The sequence below is a fragment of the Carica papaya genome, chromosome 3 (genome assembly GCF_054855325.1).
Source record: "Carica papaya isolate Zhongbai chromosome 3, ASM5485532v1, whole genome shotgun sequence".
NCBI classification, from domain to species: Eukaryota; Viridiplantae; Streptophyta; class Magnoliopsida; order Brassicales; family Caricaceae; genus Carica; species Carica papaya.
Window position 1 is genome coordinate 32,988,472 of NC_142311.1, and position 22,563 is coordinate 33,011,034.

The window sequence follows — 22,563 nt, forward strand, 5'->3', positions numbered from 1 at the left end:
TTTTGATCATCTCTTTATAAATTGGGTTTGTTGTTCATGAACTTGTGATTGCTAAATTTCGTCAACAAAATTGTTAAATCGACATACAAACTAATTTAGTGACTTATATCTTACTTGTAAGTATTAATTATTGAACATATAGATTATTGCATTAAGGATATTTTAGTGGAAAGTATAGGATGGTGTGAGCTCATAAAATACATGACTGTTTTTGACCAAAGTACTTATTGTTGACTACCCCATTACATACTGAAATTAAATAAAAAATTATTAATAAGAAATACAAATATAATTTAAATATTGTAAAAATATCATCACTAAAACTTTCGTATTCAATTTAGAATTTGTTTACATGAGAGAGCAAACCGAATGTGTTCTTAAAATTACACAACACTAATCCAATCCAGTATACTCGGTTCATCTACATAATATTTATGCTTGTCCAGTAATCAAATCTAAGGATGAGTAATTTATAGGTATTCCACACAAAATAGGGTCTTCATTCATATTTATTTTATGTTTGTCCAAACATCAGTAAATACTTGTAGGTATGCCATGCCATACAGAGGAGACTACTACACACTGACTGAATGGAGTGTTGGGTAAAAATGGTTGCTTCAGATTAACACACTCCCAACAGGCTAATAATTAAGTTGGCGACAATGTATAGCTGATCCCCTGTAAATGCATCTACATACGGGATATCAAGAGTGGGACAGACACTGGGGATTCTTCACCCATTACCGGCTGGAACAAGTCCAGTTCGCCATAATGTGCCAACACACGCATCCTGCAGTCTTCACCAGCCATCAGGCCAGTTGAGAATGCACCGTGTACCGACCCAGGGTAGTCCACACTCGTAGCTTCCCCTGCAAAGAATAGGTTATCTACCGGTACCCGTAGCCTCTCATACAGATCATGGGGTTTTCCTACTGTATCATAGCTATAGGAACCAAGTGAGTTAACATCTGAACCCCATCGAGACACAAGATACTGAATCTGATCAATCCAACAAAAATTTTAGTTAGAAAGCAAACCTCTGATAACAAACTTTTTAGACCTGCACAAACAGATACATTACCGGTGTGGTAGCCTCGGGAAGGATTCTCTTGAGTTCAACAAACGCAAAATTAGCCGCTGCCTCATCAGACATTTTCTCAATGTCTTTAGCAAGCTGCCCAGCAGGCATGTAAACAAGAACAGAATGACCTGTGGCTTTGTGTAGGTTTAGAAAGTAACTGCACCCATAAGATGTATCTGCAACCACACCCAGAAATTCGACATTTGGCCAGAACACCTTGTCAAAATGCAATACTATTTTATTCTCAATTCCCACCCCAAGGTCATCAATGGCAGCTCTTTTCCACTCTGGAAGCTTTGGTTCAAACTCGATGCTTCCTGACTTGAGCACACCAAGAGGAACAGCAATGATAGCAGCATCCGCCACGAATGTGCTACCATCTTCTACTGTCACCTTCACCCCGTTATAACGCCTTGCTACTCTTGTAACCCTAAGGATCATTTTCAAACCATACAAGTTTAGCTTACAAAGCAACTATATAATTTTTCTAGATATATAACCTAAATTGTTTAGATAAAAGTAGAGATTACCTGTGGGCCAAGCGGATGTCTAGACCTTTGGCAAGGGTGTTTATCACGGGAAGATAGCCCCTGACCATAAGCCCATGACCACCAGGGAGCAAAACTTCCTACAAAGAAAAAGGAAAATAAGCAGACTATTAAAATTATAAAACCAAAGACTAAGATGGAATGAAACCACCAGAAGTATAATAGACACGGAGTATAATAGGGGATACAGGAGAACAACTAATAGTTGAAGATCAAGTTCAACACATGACAATGTAATCTCAAAGATAGACATATACCACCTATTTAGAAAGTCAGACAATTTCTCCAAACAGGTTCAACAACATTCCACATGCATGGGTACTAAACCTTGTCTGACATAGGCACATGCTCATTTCTTAACTACTCCAACTTTCCACCATTAAAATCTTTAATTCTCCATAATATAAAATATATCAACATAGGATTTTATTTGTGCATGCGCTGTTCTGCTGATGCATTAAATTGTAATGTCTTACACACTACTTCTGTAATAGGTCATATGGTTTGGGCTGCTTGGCAGATAGAAACCCTAAGCCCATACCACATTTAAATTGACTGATCTTCTGCAAATGAAATTTGACAATCCAATGCAATGGAGCTGTGCAGTGAACTACAGAGCAAAGTACTTTTTGGCTTTTTACTAAACAAACTTGACAGTGCAAAAATGCAAGCAAACCCAAGGTTACTAACAAGTTTGCTTGGGTCAGTTTCATGCGGACCACTTTCCAGATTCTTTTGTCAGCTTAAGATGAGATTTTGCACATATCTGATTATTTTTATAAAAACATGCTTTACTAACTTAAATAAACCATAGAAATCAATTAAATGATGCACGAAAACTTGCCTGATCCCAGGATTTAAGTGAGATGGTATCAGCATCTGCAGCAAACCAGCCTTCCATTCTACATAAATACCATTGCAACACTTTGTGAGCAAGCCCCTCCAACCTGCCAGAAAAAATCAATTAATTTGTTTCCAACTGCTATGACATACAATAAACACACTTTCTATGCAAATAAAACCTTAATTCTGGTCTCCTTTCTAAAACAATGGAGAAAGCACGAAGTATGGACATGTCTTCATTCTGCTCCTGTCTGACCTTATCCGTCTGCAACCATTTAAAAAAGAAATCAACTCAGTCGTACACATAAGTAAAACCAAATACCATCTTCTTCTTCTTGAGACTTAAATTGGGGGAAGGGGGTGTTAAAAGCGGAGTTCGGAATTAATTGTTCTATGTATAAAGAGAGAAAATTTTAAATAGGAAGACATGCCTCTTTCAAGATATTCTCAAATGCTTCGCCAACTTTCTTAACCAACTCTTGAGGAACTTGGTTCCCATCCATATCAAAAAGCGCATAGCTGCAAAAATGAAAATACAAAAACAAGCAATTCATGGCCTGGTGTAGAGATGATTATAAACTCAATGCGGAGAAAAAATTGAATTAAGAAAAAAGGAAATAAATGTAAGAAAGATTAGTTTAATGCCTTGAACTCAATCAGTCAACTCATTTCGGGCAAACTTATGTCCGAGAAGCAAGATCATTTACTATGTAACAGTGGCATATATATGAAATGGGGTACGTAGCACCAAGTTCTGATGTAAAGAGCAAATTTCACTTTGACATTGCTTAAGACCCTATTTCAAGACGGATGTTTATCGCCAACACATATCTAGACAGTTAAGAGCAAGAAGGAAATGATTTGCTTGCCTTTCCAAATCATGGTCATACAACACGGAGTTATCACCGCTAGTACGATACAGGGGCAGTCCTAGTCTTCCAATCAACGGTGCCAAAGGATTCTCTTTGCTGACGCCATGCAACCTGATATATCGACATTGTGCTTTTACTTACAATACTCTTTAAGAAAAAAAAAACAAAAAAAAAAAGCAAAAGGCTAAAAAGCTTTCACTTTTCTCGGGAAAAATGAGAGGATAAAGATAGAGAGTTAACCATGACGCCCCCAGGTCAACTGGAAAACCAAATGAGTAATCAGTACAAACCCGACCGCCAATTCTATCCCGAGATTCCAGCAGAAGTACCTGACGAGCAAACAAAGGTTACATTAAAGAATATGGTAAGCGCACATCGTATCAAAAGAATAGCAATGAACGTATACGAAAACAAGTTTCGGTCCCGGAAAATAACAATAAAAGCTTGTTTTTGTGCAGTCGACGTAGTAAAAAATCAAGAAAAGGACATAAGTGGCGTCAGCTTGACTGGTTTGGGCATGGAAGCTACGAAGAGATAAGTCTAGCCAAAAAAGGTATAACTTTAAGTTACTATGGGCACATCATCAAGTATAAAATGAGCTTACTTATTACATGGTTATGCAGGCCTTTAGCACTTAACCAAAGAGCTGAGAAAAAACAGCGGTTAGAATACTCGATAAAAGTTTTTTCCGAAACAGGTTGTGGGTCCGTCTCTAACGCATTAATTAACCAGAGCCTCAACCAAACAGAGTCTTTAACAAAAAGATTTTGCAGAATGAATAGTTTAAAAAGATCCGAAGCTGTCGCTGCAAACCTGAAATGACGCATCGCGAAGAGTGCGAGCGGCTGCGAGTCCAGCCATACCAGCCCCTATGACGATGACGGATGGCGACCTTGCTTGCGCCTCAACATTTGAATAGCAGACAGCTGCACGCAAGAAACAATATTCAATTCAGTTTACTTACGTCACCTAACCTTAGTCGACCTAAATATTACAATACCTTCTTTATTCATTTTCCTCTAATGTTATGGCTTTTACTTTTGACACCTAAACATCTTAATCATACTATAGGACAAAACGCTCCACCGGCCAAGTGCCAACCCCACCCAATAGAGGAGGCCACATAAACACTAACACCTACCAGAGGTATGTTTGGTTTAGATCGTCTTTTTCATTTCATTTTTCCGGGAAAAAGAAACAAGAGGAATTATCATCTAATCTGGAAAGTAGATTTACAATCCCAAGCAGACAACTACGAGCGAGAGGCGCTTCCGTTACCACTACTTTTGAGTAAAAAAAAAACATGCAGGTTGTCCACAATAATTAGTCAAAAAAGACGACAAACCCTCCAAGGAACGGACAAACATGTTCTGTCAGTGAAAGGAATCAGACTTCTATCTTTTCTACCTTATCTTTCTTTTAAAACATAATAAATACTACTCTGACCGTAGTAGACAGTAAAAACGCGCCACCGACATAAGGAGTATTGATCGGCACGACTAACACAGAATAAAATAAAAAATCAAGAAAGTGAAACATTAAAACAACCTGAACGCAGTTGGCGATTACTCCTGTCTCCAGATTCCATGTTTAAAAGATAACCGAAGATTACGATTAGGATCTAAAAATGAAATTGACGGGAATATTGGTTTTTGCTCAAATTTAAACAGAGAAAGAGGCAATTGAGGGGAATAATGGAGAATGAAGATCAATAAACAGGTTATGAAATGGTTGGAATTCGAAGACGGAAAATCCAGGTTTCCCAACCAGCTCATGCGAAATCCTTTTTTCCAATCCTCGTCTCCTGTGGTGTCTGCCGAATCGGGCGGCTGAAAACCGGCGGCACGCGGAGATTTTGCTCTCCGAGGGAATTGGCGAGAAGGAAAGCGAAGATTCGAGATCGGTTTGGAGAGGGAGAATTGGAGATCTAATCAGAAGAAGAATTTTCAAGAGAGTTTGGTGATTTCTTTCTCTCTGGAGGGTTTCTTGGATCCCTCGATCAGGGGTTGGTTGGATTTTATAGACGTTTCCGAGCCAACCATGTGATGTGCTGCCACTCGCCTCGTGTAATCAAAACCACTACTCGCTCCCTTGATCTACCACGTGTCATACTGGGAGGATATATTGGGAATTTCTTATATGTTTCGGCTGCTACCTGCAAGTACATGCACAAACAAGTTTTACTTTTGCGTATCGTTGCGGAGTGGTAAAGTGTGTACATGGTTTTTTTTTTTTTAATTAATATTTCTTTTTTGTTAATATCACGCGGCTGTCATAATTTAAAACTAACAGTTCGAGCGGGTAAATTCTTTTTTACCAATTATTTTCCTTCAATGCGTTATTTGAAAATTATCAAATTACTTTATTTTCAAATAAATATAAAAACTATATATTATATTAGTATATGAAAATATCATATATTATATTGATGCGAATGATTATTCTAAATATATATTAATATTATATTTATAAAATTATAACACGTGGTATATTTTATTATTACAAAATATAATAAATAGAGATTCAACGAATCTTAATATATGTTATCATATATATTGTTGGTTTTTTATAATTAAATATAGGGATGATATTATAATTTTCTCCATTAAAGTTTAGCGGTAGATATTATTAACAAAATAAGAAGGAAGAAGAGTATAATTTTAAAATATAGATGTTAGTATAGTATTTTAAATAAAAAGAAATAATTATTAATTAACAGATTTATCTATTTTTTTTTTCTCCTCAGCATAGTCCTACATTTTTTAATAAAAAATATATAATAAAAATAAAAATAAGATAATTAAGACTATATTTCGACCTAGTAAAATTTAATTATGGGATATATTTAAAAATTCAAGACAGATATTTACTTCATTAATTATTCGTAGCTACTTTTGTTACTATTTAATACATATATATATATTTTAAAAAAATAATAATTCAATCGTTCACGTTAAATAAATAATACAAAAATTATAAAAAAATTTCTCCCAAATATAAAACTCTGAAAAATCTCGCAATATAATGGACCCTTTCATCACAATTTCTCCCAACTCAACTCGACAAAACATCAGATCAAAGAATTAATAGTGTCTTATAATTCTCGAGAATAGGCTCAAATTTAGAGTCGTCATCATCTTTGGTCGACAGAACTTTCTATACCTGCAGCGCATTAACCACTACAATACCCGGACCTGAAAGATGAAGAACGATATATTTCAAGGATTCCCAACAGCCCAGTAGTTCCGCGAGGTAAACAGACCGACATCCTCGTAGTTTCCCTAAAAATGCAACAAACACTCTTTACCAAAAAAAATCCCATGCAGCCGCACCGCAACCGCCCTTCCCCCATCGGAGCAGGAAACTGTTCCATCAACATTGCACTTCCAAAACTCCAGGCCGCGGCACCCTCCACTAGATATCATTTTTTTTCTTATTCAAATTCAATACTATATTTAACTATGCACAGAACAGAATGTCAAATATTATCACTGTAAATTTATACTAAACAAAATGGAAATAAATTTAATAATCTAATATAAAAACAATAGCAAATTATAGCAAAATATAGTAACCATAACCACCAAAACATTTCCCTAACATTTAACTGCAAGTACCTCTTGTTAAGCATATATATATATAAAGAGAATCCACATAGTAAGAAAAAATGAAATCTAATAAAGTCTGGCCATTATCCTAGCCTATAGAGATTTACAATCATCCAAAAGCATTGCTTAGATAAAGACAAGAAATCTACATTAGGTGTACCAAGAACTACAGTAAAAGAGAAGGAAAAAAAAAAAAAAAAACACTCTCTTGCTATTTACTGCAATCCATCCTGCAAACAATCTGAATAACTTTGTTGTATCGTTTTTATCGAATCCGGTGGTTTAAATCTCTTCATTTTTTATCTTTATCCTTTCCAATATTATCACGAGGAAATAAAACAACTAACTATAATAGGCCGCGAAAAGACAATTCATTTGAACACATCTTAAACCATGGAGCACCTGGTCTAACAAAGACCTGCAGAGCAGTGCTGATAGGGATATGCTTAGAAGGCAAGCAAGAGAGATGGAGATATGAACAAACAAAGAAATCTAATAGATATTAGAAAACAGAGAACTATAAATATTTATAACCTTTAATCTGATGGGAGTTAGTCAAAGAATAGAGCTAAAGGTTTCAATAGGATCAGACTCTTCAAGCATGGAGGCTGCCTGGAAGCAGTCTGTGGCATCAGCTATTCGACCATCATCCCTGTGAACCAAGCCCAAGTAATACCAAGCCATTCGGTTGGTAGGTTCTATCCTCAATGCATCTGAAAGTAAGCTTCTCGCCACAGGCAATGCCATTGAGCCTCTCCTGAACATCAAAGCGCCAATCAATATTCTGCAATGGACATAGGACGGTTCAAGTAAGAGAGCATTGATATAAGCAGCAAGCGCTTCCCGGAACTGTCCACGTCCTTCACACATAAGACCTAGAAGAGTTAAAACAAGAAAAGAGAACTGTCACAAAAGCTATTATTTGGTACCCATGCAACATTTTTATTGCCTTCTACATCTCAAATTCTACACGAGCAGAAATGCAAGGTTTTAGAAGCAGCTAATCAAAAGTCCCCACAAGTACATAAACCAACCCATTGAAGTTGGAATCTCTCACCAAAAAAAAAAAAAAAGAAACTAAAGCACTAAAAGCTGCTTTCAAAGTAAATAAAGTGTTCTTACCTTCTGTGTGCAGGATTTCTGCAGAGAACTGTTTCAGTTCCCTGGCTTTCCCCAAACATACCTCCACATCCTTCCAATGTGCAAGGCTAGAGTATAAATTTGCAAGACCTTGCCAAACTTCAAACTCGTTGAATTTGTCATCTTCAACCTGTAGCAAAAGACAAAACGTCCAATTAGCAGCAATCAAGACAGAAATGTGTTCAAGATGTATATTTCCAAATGAAAGTAAATATTGAAAGCACAAATCAGTACAAAAGCAACATGGAAATACTGTAAAGGACTAGAATATTATTGCCCATTTCTTGAATTCTCAATAGGGAATATCTACATCACGAAATCTGCAGTCCATTCAAAGTTATTGCTTATGCATATGTAAAGTGAAGTCGCCTCCAAAGTGAGTATTAATTTTACAAAACAAACCAAAAAGAACAATAGAAAATAAGACAATTAACTTTGACTTGATTTCTTTCTATTGCAGCCAAGTGAGAATTTCCACATGAACCAGCCAGATCCAACATTCACCTGGAGGCTCAATTACCAAAAATGCAAGAATATGCAAAAATTTATCAAAAAATATTCAAGTATTACTTTCCATCTTGAATTATACCTGGAAATCTTTTACATGCTACAATCACAGGTCATCGTAAATAATAAAAAATTGGCATCGATTACATATGAACAAATGCATTTCTGGCAAGGTAATAATATTAGACGCTCTTAGCTCTAGTTCTGATCAATTGGACAGGTTATAATAATAAAAGATACATAAACAATTCCATTTCAAGACAAGAGAAGCAGAGAAAGAAGATCCAAGTCTAACCTGGGAAATACTTCTAAGAGGACCAAATGATTTTCTTTGAGCTTGGACCAATGCAAGGAGATAACGATATGTTTCAATGGCATCCATGGGTCTTGACTGGGAGATTTTCAGCTTGGCTTTCAGCCTAAGCAATGGCCCTTGCTCCCACTTTGCAGTCTCATCTAAGGCAGCATCAGTTACGACCTCTGCTTCAGAGAATCGTTGTTGGGCTGACAAAATTAGAGCTAGCAATCTCCAACCTTTCAATATTGAGCCTCCTGTTGCATCAATAAATTGCTTTGCATAACGCAAAGCGACATTTAGATTCCGTTGCTCGGCATATTGAACCCCCAACTCAAAAATCAGATCTGGATTATTGTGCTCAAAAGCAATAGCTCCATCTAATGACTTCAGTGCTTCAGACTGAAGTCGAGATCTCTCGAAGTCAGAGGATGAAACTTTTGCTTGCTTTCCCAAACAAATTCCCAACATTCGAAGCCCCACACCAGTCAAATGCTCATTCATCTGCTGAGAATTGCCAATGGCCCTCTGAGCATAACCCACTCCCTCAGCAGCAAGAAGAGAGTCTTCACTGCAGATCTTGGCAGCTAGCAATAGAGCCATGAGGTCATCAGGCTGCTCATGTTTATGGAGAGACTTCCTCAATAGGTTCAAGGCAGCATCACTTTGCCCTGCTCCACTATAGCAAAGAGCTAACGTATTCCAACGCTCAACGCGATTGAATACTCCTGGCATGATCTCTTCAAGTTGTTTCGCTAAAACAGAAGTTTGGCCGCAAAGAGAGAGTGCAAATTTTAGGTGCTCAATGACTGATGGATCCCATTTGGCCTTTCCAATGTGAAATTTCTTCATAAGAATCATTAAAAGCAGAATTGCCTCTTCCAGATTATTTCTTGGAATGTAAGAACCGTCAATTTGGGCAGCTAAACTGGGTGGCCCAGCTTCCACTCCACAGTGTAACAGAAATACTGCAAAAGCCTTCTGAATCCTTGCACAGCAATCATTGTCAAGGTTCCATTGGCTGAGGAGGGCACGTCTGTAAGCAGACATTGCCTCATGACACTTACCAGCCTGCTTCAAGAGCTCTGGAAGGAGTTCTACTGCTTGGCTAACTGTATCTTGTAATCTGGCATCCACTTGCACATCCGGTATGCCCTGTTGGAATATTCTCTCAACAGCATCAAGTACGCTTGAACATTCATGAGCAGCTTCTGCAAAACTCCACAAAGCAATATTCAAAATGAGAAGAGCAAGCTTTTGATAAGAAATTATTCCTTCCAAAGAGGCATGAGATCTACTGCTGGAAAAGGAACCATACCAGTTAATCTTCCAAGCTTTTGGAGAGACTTAGCTTTTAGGTATATGGCCTCCAGCACTAGGCTAGCAGCATGTTGTGAGATGGCATGCTGTGAATCACCCCGGGTGCGACCTTTTCTCGTAGACTTTTCAGGAGGAGGAGGTTGGAATCGCTGTATGGCAGCTTGAAGATCAATGCCATCAAAGACACGAAGGGCACCTTCTATATTGCCTCTTTGGTACTCCAACCTTCCAAGAAGAGCTCTTGCTTCCTGCAAAGTTCATAAATAATAAGGCCTCCAGCTTCTTTATGCATTACAAATGTGTTTCATATTTATGCCAGTAGAAAACATCTCAAATGGTATAAGGAGAAAAACACAAGAAGAGTCTCACCAGAGATTATTATAATACATGGCAACAAAGCCTTTATATTACGGCCATGATCATTCATGGATAAGTGAAACTTTGAGCTTCTAGTATGCTGAATCAGTCTGAATTATCAACGAAGGAGAGAATGCAAATATTTACACACAAGTCTGCGTGCTTATAAATATGTTTGTAAATCTAGCTAATTTTATAGATTCAGGTAGAATACGCATTAAAAACAAAAATCCTGCAAGAATTCTATTTTTTTTTAAAAAAAAAGAATAAACTTATTTTGGGAAGCAACTAGGAAGCCAAAGAGAGGGGTTTGTTTCTTTGATAAAACCAACATGTACTCCATCAAAGTACAAAGCTTACTTATAAAAACACAAGTACTGGGAACTTCAATAATTCTCTAACAAAAATCCTCCTTGAAGCTATTGCAAAGGTTAGGTTCTACGTAAGTGCTTTTCTAGCCTTCCTGCTAACATCACTTCAAAAGTGCTCAGGTTTCAATTGAGGTTAAACTTGAGAACTCAAACCGTGGCTACATGCGTCCTAATGCACCAATAAAACGTTGGGTTCTAGGGTTTTGCCAATGATCATGTACACAATGCATCAAAATGGCATCTTGTGGGGCTTGAATAAACGGAAATGAAGTTCCATTCTCCTTTGTTCCCATATTATGTAATCAAATTTTCCAACCAATGCATGTAGTAGTTAATAAAAAGTTGCAGCAGAGATGTTTAACAAGAACCAACCTCAAAATTGAGCGACAAGCCCTCTCTTAATGAAGATTCTGCCTCTTGAATATTTCCCTCATCTAGTTTTGCTTCAACATCTGTAGTTTTCATGCAAATTCCATTTGCACACACTTGTCGGACCTCCTTGTCTTCCACATTGTCAGTGGAATCAGTGGACTGGCTCCCCAACATCTGTAACCTATACCTTCCTTCATATACTTCACTTTCCTCCTTTAATCTTCCAAGTGCTTCAAACACCGAGCAGATTTACAACTGCAGTTCTTCCAATAAGGGATACATGAATTTACACCCAGGACACAAAACAAATTGAAAATACTAACTATTAACCTAGTAGATCCAGGAAAAAAAAAATCTCAAAGCATCCGGTTTTCAACATCACGGGTCATTGTATTATCTATAGAAAAAGATAAATACGGTACAATTATATCATTAACAAAGAAGAACTGAAAAAACCTGGAGAGTCGTCTTCTCTGTTTTCCAAAGATGGAAAATCGACTTCAACGGTCACTCAAGATTTAGGCAGCAACTCTGAGTTGAATGTGACTTTATGCTATCAGGTCCACCTGGTGAAGAAATGGAGTAGTTATATATAACTTTCTTTCCCTAACATCTTTAGCGACCAAGTTCATGCTCAAATCAATTATAATGGCCCAAAAAGATGAAACAATGAAACACGAGAAAAAGGCTTTAAATCATTATCCTCTACGCGTCACAGGAGGGATCGAATTGTAACCAAAATTTTCGCTGCCGACAACATGCGATTCAAAATCGGAAATCTAGATACGTTTCGTGATTTGTTAGCCCATAATCCATTATATGCACCTACTCATTTTCTTTACCACGGAAGTTTAGACGAAGTTCTAAAAATAGAAGCACGGGATTTCATAATTTGACATCAATTTCTTCTGTTCTCAACGAAATTTAGCCAGCAAACAATCAAAGGCGAAGGAAAAAGTAAGTCAACCTCACCTCTGAAAAACCAACCAAATGACGCTGGTGAAACCAGAATATGTGCTCCGAATCTGAGCGCCAAACCGATCGAATCCCCGGTGCGAACCAAAGATTTGAGAAAATGACAATACGGTTTCTCAAATTCAAAAAAATTTCAGATCGAATTTCTGATTTTCTTGTCGGTTAAAGCATTCAATCGATTTCACAGAGGGGAAACTTGACCTCAATCTTCGGCTCCTCCTCCTCCTCCTCCTCCTCCTTATTCTGTAAAAAATTAATTACGTCCAATAAACACTAATTTGAGTTTTACGGCAAATTCGGATCTTTATTTGTAATCTGTAATCATCAAGGCGCAATGTCCCGTGAAATGGAGGTGCGCTGCGCATCGTGTTAGGAGTCTGCGTAATAAATTAATTTCTTTTATATTAAAATATATATATATATAAATTATTTTATTAATAATTAAAATAAATAAAACCGATTTATTAGTAAATGGCAAAAATATTAACTTTAATTTAAAGACATAAAAATTAATCAGACTTTAAACTGTGGCGAAGGGGCAAATATCTTCTTCAGTAGAAGATAAGGAGTACGTAATGGTATCAGAGTTCTGGTAGAGCCTTTTCTCATTTTCTACTCTGCAAAAACTGAACGAAGACGAGAGCTCGCCATTAATGAGCAGCTTTAAGGAATTGCTGATAGATATCGTCATTTTCTTGTTTGAAGTTTATCGTTTTTACTGAGTTAAACCTGTTTTAATAGTTGAAACTGAGAAGCTCTTCTCCATGCCACAGACTCTGTTTCTAAAGCCAGTCATTTCAGCTCCGTCGAGTCATTGGATTTGGAGGTTTCTTCTCTTAAACTCTTCAATCACCGTCTTTTCTCTTTTTTTTTTTTTCCTTTGTTTCAGTGAGTATAACGTATCCATTTTTTTTGAGGTTTGGTTGCTAAACTTACCTGCTTGCTACAAATTGGCAAGTTCGAATTTGAGTAATTGATTTTGGTTTCTGTTAGGTCATCAAGAAAATGTAGCGATAGTTATGGTTTGATATCTGTTTAATTGGAGGTTTCTTCTCTTATTTCCGACTCTTCCTTGTGGTTTTCATTCTAGTTCTTGCTGCTCGTATTAGGAATCAATCGATAGTTTGCGCCGTGTTAAATTTTGAAGTTGTTGTTTCTTCAATTTTTTTTTTTTTGGTTATTTATGATGGTTTTGAGATTGTAAGACATGGATTTTCTGTTTGTCATCAGCCGACCGAAACTACATGTCGCTCTTCTTGATGCAAATGTTGGAGTTTCAAGGAAATTTGGCGTTATTTCTATGGGTATGCTGACACCGAGAAAGTTCTTGCAGAAGAGAAAAGCACCCCTTGATGCAGACCAGAAAAAGTGGAGGGGACTCATGAAAGAAATTGAGGAGGCAGGTTCTGCAGTTTCAGTGCTTACAAATAAAAGGATCAATGACGAGGATCTTCCTAGGGACCTTGTTCTAGGCACCTTAGTTCGATTCAAGCAGCTAAAGAAATGGAAATATGTTAGTGAGGTATTCAAAAGACCTGCAATCCTCCTTTCTCCACTCTTTCATATCAATGAAGCAACCGTTGTCTTTTTTCAGATGAACTCACAAATACTCTTAGTTCATACAAATTTTCTTTTTTAGAAGACCTTTTTTTTTATATTTACTTTTTAAAAGAACTAGTATACATACAATTTTTGAGTTCAAGAGAGTGAAGATTTGAAATTATGTCCATTGCTTGAGCTTTAAGGAAAAGAAATCAAAATTTTTCTATGGAAACCCAGCCCTTGTGTATCTTTGATAAGATATTCTCCAATTGAATTTCATGTTCTGGGAGTCATTTCTCAATAATTGTATATGAGAGAGTAGCCAAGCTACACGCCAGTCTTGCGATATCTACTTTCACATAAAATTCAACTACTAAGGGTTCTATAATCGTACTGGGAATGGCTAAAAATTTTTTATGCTAGTCATCTTAGTTCTTCAATTAAAGCTAAAATCTAAAAGAACAAACGTAAATGCTGTGTAGGCAGTCCTCATCACCTGAAAAAATTCAGATTGTTTAATATAACATTATTTGTAATCCGCGGGACTAGAACCTGCACTATCAAACTCACCAACTGTTTAAGTGGGCAGTATATGACCACCTTAACCAATGGCCAGGGTTCAAATTCTTTACAATTGAAACAATGGGATCATGACTCTTTCAGAGGTATGCTGGTGATTTAAATTTTTCGTGGTATGAAATAAGATTTTTTGTTCTTACCATGCTCTTTACTTTTGGCATTTGGTATCAGTTTAGATTTGGCTACTTGTTACATGTTGAGTTCTCTTCGGCCTACACACCCACGCATAATATGATAATCTCCTTTGTCTTCTAGATTCTTGAGTGGCTTCGAACTCAGAACTGGTGGGACTTCAATGAAATGGATTTCCTGATGCTTATTACAGCATATGGTAAGCAAGGGGATTTCAACAAGGCTGAGAGGGTATTTAGCATTATGAATAGGAAGGGCTATGAACCGAGTGTTGTATCTTGTACTGCTCTTATGGAAGCATATGGAAAAGGAGGCAGATATAACAATGCTGCAGCAATATTTCACAGAATGCAGTCTGTAGGTCCTGAACCATCAACTTTAACGTATCAAATTATGCTTAAAATATCTGTAGAGGTAAAGTGCTTCTTTCTCATTAAAATGTAAGTTATGGCACTACAATGTCTTTGCCTGTAAAGTACGTAGTTAAGCATCATATGAGCTATCGGAACAGATATAAGGAATGTGAACCCAAAATTACACAAAGGCCAGCAGTCTGAGTTTATTTCAATTCTTGTACTTCTTTCATTAGTTTTTATTCTATTTTCCTTTTATTTCGTATTTTATTTTGTAATTCCTTATTGATGCATTTCCATATCAGCTCTCTTAGTATATTCTTCTCCTGTTTCTTTTCCTTCTCGAGCTTACCCGAAGTTTAATATACATCAATAACAAGATGATAATTCATTTCACTGGGAAAAGTAGCAACTCATTTAGTCCATCTTTCTCACTAAGAAATTACTTTGAATTCCTTTTATGGTGACTGTGAACAACCAATTGCATATTTAAGGCATCTTGATTGAACTCATCCAAGATTGCATTTTAACATTTGAAGAACCACAGAAATTTTTAGCTAATGAGTATCAACAGAACAATATCAAATCCTTTTTGAAACGGGAGAAGTTTGCCTAATCTTTGTAACCTTGACTTTTAGAGCTGTATTTTTTATTTTATTGTGTAATTGCTGTTACTTCAGGCAAACAAGTTCAAGGATGCTGAAGAAATTTTCGAGACCCTTCTGAATGGTGGGAAATTGCAATTGAAGCCAGACCAGAAAATGTTCCACATGATGATCTATATGTATAAAAAGGCTGGGAATTATGACAAGGCTCGTAAAGTATTTGCACTAATGGCAGAAAAAGGGGTTCAACAGTCTACAGTCACTTACAACAGCCTTATGTCATTTGAGACCAATTACAAGGAGGTTTCAAAGATCTATGACCAGGTACAATTTTTGTAGAAATGTTTGATCTAGATTTCCTATTATTCGGTTAACTTCCTAGAGGTGGGTAGTAGTATTTTGGGTTCAATTATGCCTACGACTGTTCAGCTTGTTTCCTCAGTAAATTTCAGAAAGACTTGACAAGCTTTAGAGGAAATATATTTTTCTGATGCTCTCCTGATATTCTCATGCTTTCTAAAATATTAGTCAAAGTAGCATGTGCAAGCAAAGTGCTAACTTTATGCAAATTAATGTTGAGATGAAATGATCTTATGCTTGATGTTAGAAGAAGCATAGACCTTTTTATTGGTCTGAGATATGTATGCCGGATGCATGGGAAGAGAAAGAAGGATGTTGTTTCTTCAAACCCTCTTAGTTCAAACAAATAAGGAATTTCGGTTTTAAGGTTCATGTTATCGTAAATAACATTGAAGTAGGAAAGTCTGTTAGCATTAAAATCCTTGTGGTTTTGGCTTAAGTTTCTATTTAAGACTTATTTAGAAAGAAAGCAAGATAGGAACGTTCAATTATTTAGGAATAAAACTTTGGCATGTTTGCTTAAGTGGCTAAACAAGATTATGGTCTCACCAGAAGGGGTGAGTAATGTTATTTATTTATTTATTTTGAGTGCAGACTGACTTTATGTTACGTGGGAAACTGCCCTAAAACTAGGAGAGATAATTATCTCTATTCTTCTTTTTTGTCGCATTATGGATATCTGCTTTGCTTGTGAGCATGCTTTCTTCAGTTTTCATACTTACATTTTGGATATTGAAATAATGCCTAATGTAAGATGCAAAGAGCTGGTCTTCAACCTGATGTTGTGAGCTATGCGTTGCTTATCAATGCATATGGGAAAGCTAGGAGAGAAGAAGAAGCTTTAGCTGTTTTTGAAGAGATGCTGGATGCTGATGTTAGGTGTGTTGGTACTTGTTCTATTTTTCTTCTATTATTTTTTGCTACATAAGGAAGCTCCTGAACTGACTTTTTAGTTTATCAGTAGTCCGCATGACTGAAGATCTTCCATGCTGATGCTAGTATGTTTTCCAATTTATGTCAAGGGATACAAGAGTTTTAGGCTTGTGAAACGAGTCATTGATAAATTGAGACTGATGGTAGTGAGCGCAGCTAAACATCTACTTATTATTTTATAGTGACCTTTGGTATAACAAACCATGATTAGGGTGGAGACTAGCCAGTATGAGCTAACCCTAAATACTCAAATACTTGAGCCATCCTAAATATTTGACCCAAAGCTTGGTTAAAGTTATCTTTTGAGCTCAACCTTGGTTTATAAAGAACTACAAAAATTGAATTCAGATTGACTTAAAGTTCGGTAAGGCTCTCTCGAGTCACATTTCAGCTTCAATGCTTGAATTCCTTAACGTGAGTTTTCATCTGAAGTTTTATTTTTTAGTAAAAATAACCATAAGGTGTATATTATATACATATATAGGTAGTTATGTAAGACTATTAATCTCCAAACATAGTATTATTAGAATAAACACTTTGATATTTATAAATTTAAGAATAACGCCGATGTATATTAAATATAACTTAACATGTTATTGCAACTCCAAATTGATCCATATTTGGTTTGTTAAGATAAATAAACTTATAAACAAGCTTGGATATGGTGCAAAACCTGGTCAAACTGAGCTTGATCCAAGCTTTAACCGAACTGTGTTACATCCAAATTGTTTGTGAATAGGCTCATTCGGTGTGAGCCTTACTATGCTGGTAAGGTGGAGGCTAATGGAGATTTAACTATAATGGTTGGGGGAGCGTCTGCTGTGTTAAAATGAACTTTGAGATGCCATTTCACAGTTCTGGTCCAAAATTTTTGTATATCAATGTCAAATTGAGGTTACCAATTGAACCGAAATAGTAACCATCTCTTGTGGACGTTACAGTACTTATTAATTCTCTCCTCTCCAGGCCAACACTTAAGGCTTATAATATTTTGCTCGATGCATTTGCAATCTCGGGGATGATTGAACAGGCTAGGACTGTGTTCAGGAGCATGAAAAGGGACAGGTAAAGTTTTTCCTATCTAGAGCAAGAATTGCTTGAATATTCTTAAGAACTTACCATACCTGTTTTCTGTTGAAGCCCTTTCTATTACCTTCTTATAGGACACAGCTTTAGCTTGTGCTTTGTAGAATGCTTTTGTTGAAAAGTTAGTATTACTTTACACTTCATAACATTTGTGCCTCACCTATATTTCATACTTGTATGCATGAAAGAGCACGCCAAAACAACAAGGATGCTCCACATTCTCCACAAAACTGCACAAAATTACAACCTTTTTCTAAAGGACTTTTGACAAGTATCGAATGGGGTTGTCTAAATGTGAACAAACACTATTTATCTGATATAATGCACGCTTAGACTGTTGTCATTTCATCTAGACCTTTGTCTTAACATCTAAATATTGTTGTCTCCACAATCACAGGCAACCACAATATATTTTTTTGAATTAGTTTCCATGATCTGATTAATGTGCTTGCTTTCTAAAGTTTTTCCTCTTTTAAGTTTTGTTGCCAAGAGATATAATCGGGTTATTGGTGTTACTGAAGTTTATTTTATTTGATATATTTTTTTAATGGGCCTTTTCCTTTATTTGTTGGGCCAAATTGTTCCATGATGTGGTCTTCTTCTCATTTGCCATACTGATTCAAAGATTATTAGTTCAAGTTAACATTCTAGGGGGGTTTTATTAGCCGAGGATGATGTTTCCTTAGTACTGAAGAAAAATGCTTGGATGTGTTCTCTTTCTTTAGGAGGATAATAATGTCACAAGTGTATGCTTCCTTTAGGAGGATAATAAAATCTAAATGGCTGTATCCACGTTGCATATATTTTGTCTGAGACAGATGACCTGTTAACAGAAAGTGTACTGCCCTCAGGACTGTCTTTTTTTTTCTCCAGATGCACTCCAGATCTCTGTTCATATACAACCATGTTATCAGCTTATGTGAATGCATCTGACATGGAAGGTGCGGAAAAGTTCTTAAAGAGAATGAAACAAGATGGATTTAAACCGAACATTGTCACTTACGGGACATTGATAAAAGGTTATGCCAAATTAAATAATCTTCAGAAGATGATGGAAATATATGATCAAATTCGGGTTAGTGGTTTGAAGGTAAATCAAACAGTCTTCACTACTATCATGGATGCATTTGGGAAAAATAGGGATTTTGCTAGTGCTGTTGTTTGGTATAAGGAAATGGAATCTTCTGGGATTCCACCTGACAAGAAGGCAAAGAATGTTCTTTTATCTTTAGCAAAAACTGCAGATGAGCAAGAGGAAGCTAACCAACTTGTGGCACATTTGGATCATCATAGAAGTCAGGCCAAAATAAATGGAAGTTCTGGGTTTTTTGATGAGGAATATTTTGAGGATGAGGACAATGCTGTGGATGATACAGAAGATGACACTTATAACCATGCAAAACAAGAAGACTCAGCTGTTTTTGTTGGCAATATTGAACAGAACCAGGAAATTTTTCATGCAGAAAAATGTGGTAACTTGTGAGGGAAAAAAATTTTGGTTTCTGATCTTACTTGTATTTATGCTCAGCATTAGAAATTTATTTCATAAAGTCATTTAATAGAAATGAAACTGTCCTTTTATCATTACATATCACACTTTTATCTAAAAAAAAAAAAATAGAAATGAAACTATCTTGTCTATCTAGAAATGTGTGCTTCCTGATTATGGATGTGCATGATTATCTGATGAGCAGGAGTTTTGCTTGGTTAACTTTGAATATCTTGATTTGTCTTGATGGCTGAATGGCGATGGACCCCAGAGGGTGTTGCTTTATGGATTCATGGCTTGGTAAGTTAGTGTGACTACCTGTGCCTGATGTTTTTACATCACTTCGCAGAAAAAGAATCAGGTGGATAAGACTATTTAGAGGCTCAATCTTCAAAAATATTTCATTGATGAAATAAAGGTTATACAATTGTTCTCTTTGATTCTTAATATCCCAGTTGACTCGTATACAGAGAAACCTAGGAGGCTAAGCCAAGACAGGACTACCTCTTCGACTAGAGAGAAAAGAAAATGAATGATCAACGTGAAATAGTGACTACTTGTTATGCAGAATCTTTGAACTGTCAGTTCTAGGCTTTATATGCCGGTCACTGGATCCAGGTTCTCCTGGTTTGCAGAACTTTTCAATCGCTTGGCGGCTTTTTGAACCTAGGGTGGAGAATGAAGTTCATATATATGTGATGTTGATGATAAGAAGAGAATCAAGGAATAGAGTGTAGTAACGGATTTACCTCTTCATTCCAATTTGTCCTGGCAGTTAGTATAATAAGCGTTGCCGTTTGCAGCAGGACTCCGATAATCATCCCCCACCAAATACCCTGAACAAAATTAATTTCAAACATGCAATTCCATAGCAGAAAAAATGGAAACTGAAAACAGAGGTTCAACTTACTGCAACTCCCAAACTGGTTTTGAAGCCAAGAAGGCAGCCAATAGGGAGTCCAATGATATAGTAACTAGCTATGTTGACATATGCTACCACCGCTTGCCATCCACTACCAATGGCTACGCCTGAGAAAGATAAGCTCCGGGATTCAATATAATACAATACAGATTCTGTTAACGTCTCTTAGTTATAGTTTTATTACATCATAGGCTTTAAATAAGAAAGACAAGAAAGACAAAGCATTCAAACCTGAGAGAATTGGCTGAATGCCGTTGAGGAAAACAGAGATGGCAAGCAATGGAGTCAAATTGGAAACAGCTTTTATAACCAGCGAATCGGTGGTGAAGGCTTTGCTCAATCCCACACGGAATATCAAAACAATGGCGCTGAAGATAATGCTAATCAAGATGCTGCTTCCGTTTACTACCAACACTGAGAATTTCGCCACCTTTGGATGAGCTGCTCCGAGCTCGTTGCTTACTCGAATGCTGCGTATTCATTATTCGTTTACTTTATTTCTTCCTCACAAGTCATGTTACTTGTTTGGTTTCTCAGTGGAGGGGAAATTATAAAACATTTGAACTTGTTTGGGTATTCTTACCTGGCTGCTGCTGCTAGACCCAACATAAATTGCATGTCCCAGTTCAAGTAATTCATGCTGAAATCACATAAATTGGTGTTTAAACCTTAAACCCACTTATTAATTTTACTCTCAAGTAACATTTGTACTTGACAAATACCATATGGAAATGGAGTCCAAAGATATAGTAGGATTAGATAGAAGGCCTGATATGAGCACCAATCCTTGATTGTACCATATCTCCAAGCTACATTAAATAAAATCAGTTAGAAGATAGTGAACTGGGGGCTAGTTATAAAATATGTACTTATTTAGGTTACCAAAGCATAACAGCAGAAGCCAGAGTAAGCTTGAAGTAAGGCCAGATTCCTGTAAAAGCAGAGGAAGAGAAGCCGGTCCAAGTGCGGGCACAAGAAGGGCTGAGAAAAATATAGAGGGCATTGACAAGGACAAGAATCCACCAAGACAAACTAAGAGTTAGAGCAGCCCCGAGCAAGCCAAAATGAAGAACATAAACAGCAAGCCAAGTGAGGAGGACGTGCAAAAGGAAGACCCCAATAGACATGAAAGCCAATGGGTTAACAATGTTCTGGGCTTGAAGAAACCTCTGCATGGGGCAGCTGATGGCGAAGGCATATATCTGAGGGATCATCCCGCGAGCAAAAACTTGGCCTTTCTCTGCTATGCTTGACGACTGTCCCATCGCCGCAAGCACGGATCCCGAGTACCAGTACAGAAAGGTCAAGATAATGGCTGCACCCAGGTGCAAGACTATGGCCCTTTGGCAGATTATTCCCATTGCTGCGTACCTCTTGGCCCCATATGCCTGTCCACATACTGTCTGAACTGCACTCGCCATACCCAACTGCAACACCATTCAACATATATATATATATATATATAAATAACTATTCTTTTTTTCTCTAATCATTAACTGGGTCTAGTACTATTAGGCCTACCATAATTCCATAAGCGAGACCTTGAATTCCCACGCTAGCAATAGAAGCACCAGCAAGCTCTAGTGCACCCAAGTGGCCGGTGAACATGAGAGTGACAAAAGTGAGCATGTAATTGAAAATTGAAACAACAATGGAGGCTCCTGATAGCAGCCAGAGAAGCCTCGACTCCCACGCTACCAGCCTTGGCCACCACCTTAATGCTACCGGCTTATGCTCCAAGAACTCCTCGATTTCATCAGACGACAAATCAGGGATCCTAGAGTGCGAGTCCAGTCCCAGCAGCAGCGGTTGATACTCGTTTGCCGACCCCATTGCACCGGTCACCTCCGCCTCTTCCTGCCTCCAAACTCGCCCTCCTGGCTACTTCTTATGCTTGATAATTTACTACATGTATCTATATGAATATTTATACATACCATACATAAACATGAGGTTAGCTGCCCTTCATCAGTTCCTTCGGTGACCAAACTTGGTATTTTGAAAGGTAGATGAATCTACTACTCCGATTTGCCCTAGAGTCCACCCATGCAAAATTATGACGTATAATATTTGTCATAATACGTGCAAAATTATGATATATGGTAATAATACTTACGACAATAATAATAATAAGATATTAAAAAAATAAACGAAAAATTCAAGTGAAAAAAACTTAATTTTTTCTTATTATTATTATTATTATTATATTATTATCATTATGAAACGATATCATTTTATAATTTAATTTATACAACGTCATTTCATATTTTTTG

At 36.9% G+C, this 22,563-nt stretch overlaps 4 protein-coding genes across 9 annotated transcripts; 1 reads left to right on the forward strand and 3 right to left on the reverse strand.

Moving 5' to 3' along the window:
* Positions 1–479: 479 nt before the first annotated feature.
* LOC110815049 (polyamine oxidase 2-like) lies at positions 480–5,319 on the reverse strand. 3 transcript variants are annotated; one of them, XM_022042691.2, is made up of 10 exons: positions 4,893–5,319; positions 4,158–4,270; positions 3,585–3,673; positions 3,342–3,455; positions 2,904–2,991; positions 2,652–2,737; positions 2,474–2,576; positions 1,612–1,709; positions 1,082–1,511; positions 480–999 (listed from the first exon to the last, which is right to left on the reverse strand). In XM_022042691.2, exons 1-10 carry the CDS (start codon positions 4,930–4,932, stop codon positions 691–693), a joined length of 1,470 nt encoding a protein of 489 aa, XP_021898383.1. In that variant the 5' UTR covers positions 4,933–5,319; the 3' UTR covers positions 480–690. The 3 variants fall into 3 exon arrangements, with proteins under 3 accessions (XP_021898383.1, XP_088072737.1, XP_021898384.1); XM_088216611.1 differs by having other exon boundaries at positions 1,612–1,705; positions 2,470–2,576; XM_022042692.2 differs by lacking the exon at positions 4,893–5,319 and adding an exon at positions 4,345–4,500.
* Positions 5,320–6,262: 943 nt separating this feature from the next.
* On the reverse strand, positions 6,263–12,669 carry NPG1 (tetratricopeptide repeat (TPR)-containing protein). 3 transcript variants are annotated; one of them, XM_088216614.1, is made up of 8 exons: positions 12,287–12,668; positions 11,771–11,880; positions 11,315–11,569; positions 10,213–10,462; positions 8,895–10,105; positions 8,075–8,222; positions 7,487–7,827; positions 6,263–6,758 (listed from the first exon to the last, which is right to left on the reverse strand). In XM_088216614.1, the coding sequence occupies exons 3-7, from the start codon at positions 11,486–11,488 to the stop codon at positions 7,508–7,510; spliced, it is 2,103 nt and encodes a 700-aa protein (XP_088072740.1). In that variant the 5' UTR covers positions 11,489–11,569; positions 11,771–11,880; positions 12,287–12,668; the 3' UTR covers positions 6,263–6,758; positions 7,487–7,507. The 3 variants fall into 3 exon arrangements, with proteins under 3 accessions (XP_088072740.1, XP_021898417.2, XP_021898418.2); XM_022042725.2 differs by lacking the exon at positions 6,263–6,758 and having other exon boundaries at positions 7,428–7,827; XM_022042726.2 differs by lacking the exon at positions 6,263–6,758 and having other exon boundaries at positions 7,596–7,736; positions 12,287–12,669.
* A 140-nt stretch (positions 12,670–12,809) lies between these two features.
* On the forward strand, positions 12,810–19,468 carry LOC110815046 (Tetratricopeptide repeat (TPR)-like superfamily protein). Of its 2 annotated transcripts, none has more exons than XM_022042686.2 (7): positions 12,810–13,115; positions 13,520–13,811; positions 14,666–14,956; positions 15,576–15,824; positions 16,615–16,739; positions 17,760–17,858; positions 18,753–19,468. In XM_022042686.2, exons 1-7 carry the CDS (start codon positions 13,054–13,056, stop codon positions 19,360–19,362), a joined length of 1,728 nt encoding a protein of 575 aa, XP_021898378.1. In that variant the 5' UTR covers positions 12,810–13,053; the 3' UTR covers positions 19,363–19,468. The 2 variants fall into 2 exon arrangements, with proteins under 2 accessions (XP_021898378.1, XP_088072741.1); XM_088216615.1 differs by having other exon boundaries at positions 13,623–13,811.
* A 274-nt stretch (positions 19,469–19,742) lies between these two features.
* Positions 19,743–22,349, reverse strand: TT12 (MATE efflux family protein). The gene is made up of 8 exons (XM_088216616.1): positions 21,812–22,349; positions 21,173–21,717; positions 21,013–21,099; positions 20,874–20,930; positions 20,522–20,760; positions 20,279–20,397; positions 20,118–20,204; positions 19,743–20,034 (listed from the first exon to the last, which is right to left on the reverse strand). The coding sequence occupies exons 1-8, from the start codon at positions 22,121–22,123 to the stop codon at positions 19,963–19,965; spliced, it is 1,518 nt and encodes a 505-aa protein (XP_088072742.1). The 5' UTR covers positions 22,124–22,349; the 3' UTR covers positions 19,743–19,962.
* Between the last annotated feature and the right edge of the window lie 214 nt (positions 22,350–22,563).

What these genes read in the sequence shown, in the direction of transcription:
- LOC110815049 (XM_022042691.2), bottom strand. Translation starts at nt 4,932, where the DNA reads ATGGAATCTGGAGACAGGAGTAATCGCCAACTGCGTTCAG. An exon ending in TATGACCATGATTTGGAAAG is followed by an intron (nt 2,992 to 3,341) that starts GCAAGCAAATCA and finishes TCATTTTTGCAG; the next exon opens with CTATGCGCTTTTTGATATGG. An exon ending in GAAAGGAGACCAGAATTAAG is followed by an intron (nt 2,577 to 2,651) that starts GTTTTATTTGCA and finishes TTTTTCTGGCAG; the next exon opens with GTTGGAGGGGCTTGCTCACA.
- NPG1 (XM_088216614.1), bottom strand. Translation starts at nt 11,488, where the DNA reads ATGTTGGGGAGCCAGTCCACTGATTCCACTGACAATGTGGAAGACAAG. An exon ending in GCTTGTCGCTCAATTTTGAG is followed by an intron (nt 10,463 to 11,314) that starts GTTGGTTCTTGT and finishes TGAACTTTGCAG; the next exon opens with GAAGCAAGAGCTCTTCTTGG. An exon ending in AAAGCTTGGAAGATTAACTG is followed by an intron (nt 10,106 to 10,212) that starts GTATGGTTCCTT and finishes GGAGTTTTGCAG; the next exon opens with AAGCTGCTCATGAATGTTCA.
- LOC110815046 (XM_022042686.2), top strand. Translation starts at nt 13,054, where the DNA reads ATGCCACAGACTCTGTTTCTAAAGCCAGTCATTTCAGCTCCGTCGAGT. An exon ending in AATGGAAATATGTTAGTGAG is followed by an intron (nt 13,812 to 14,665) that starts GTATTCAAAAGA and finishes TTTGTCTTCTAG; the next exon opens with ATTCTTGAGTGGCTTCGAAC. An exon ending in ATGCTGGATGCTGATGTTAG is followed by an intron (nt 16,740 to 17,759) that starts GTGTGTTGGTAC and finishes TCTCCTCTCCAG; the next exon opens with GCCAACACTTAAGGCTTATA.
- TT12 (XM_088216616.1), bottom strand. Translation starts at nt 22,123, where the DNA reads ATGGGGTCGGCAAACGAGTATCAACCGCTGCTGCTGGGACTGGACTCG. An exon ending in TTGGACTCCATTTCCATATG is followed by an intron (nt 20,931 to 21,012) that starts GTATTTGTCAAG and finishes ATGTGATTTCAG; the next exon opens with CATGAATTACTTGAACTGGG. An exon ending in GGTCTAGCAGCAGCAGCCAG is followed by an intron (nt 20,761 to 20,873) that starts GTAAGAATACCC and finishes ATGAATACGCAG; the next exon opens with CATTCGAGTAAGCAACGAGC.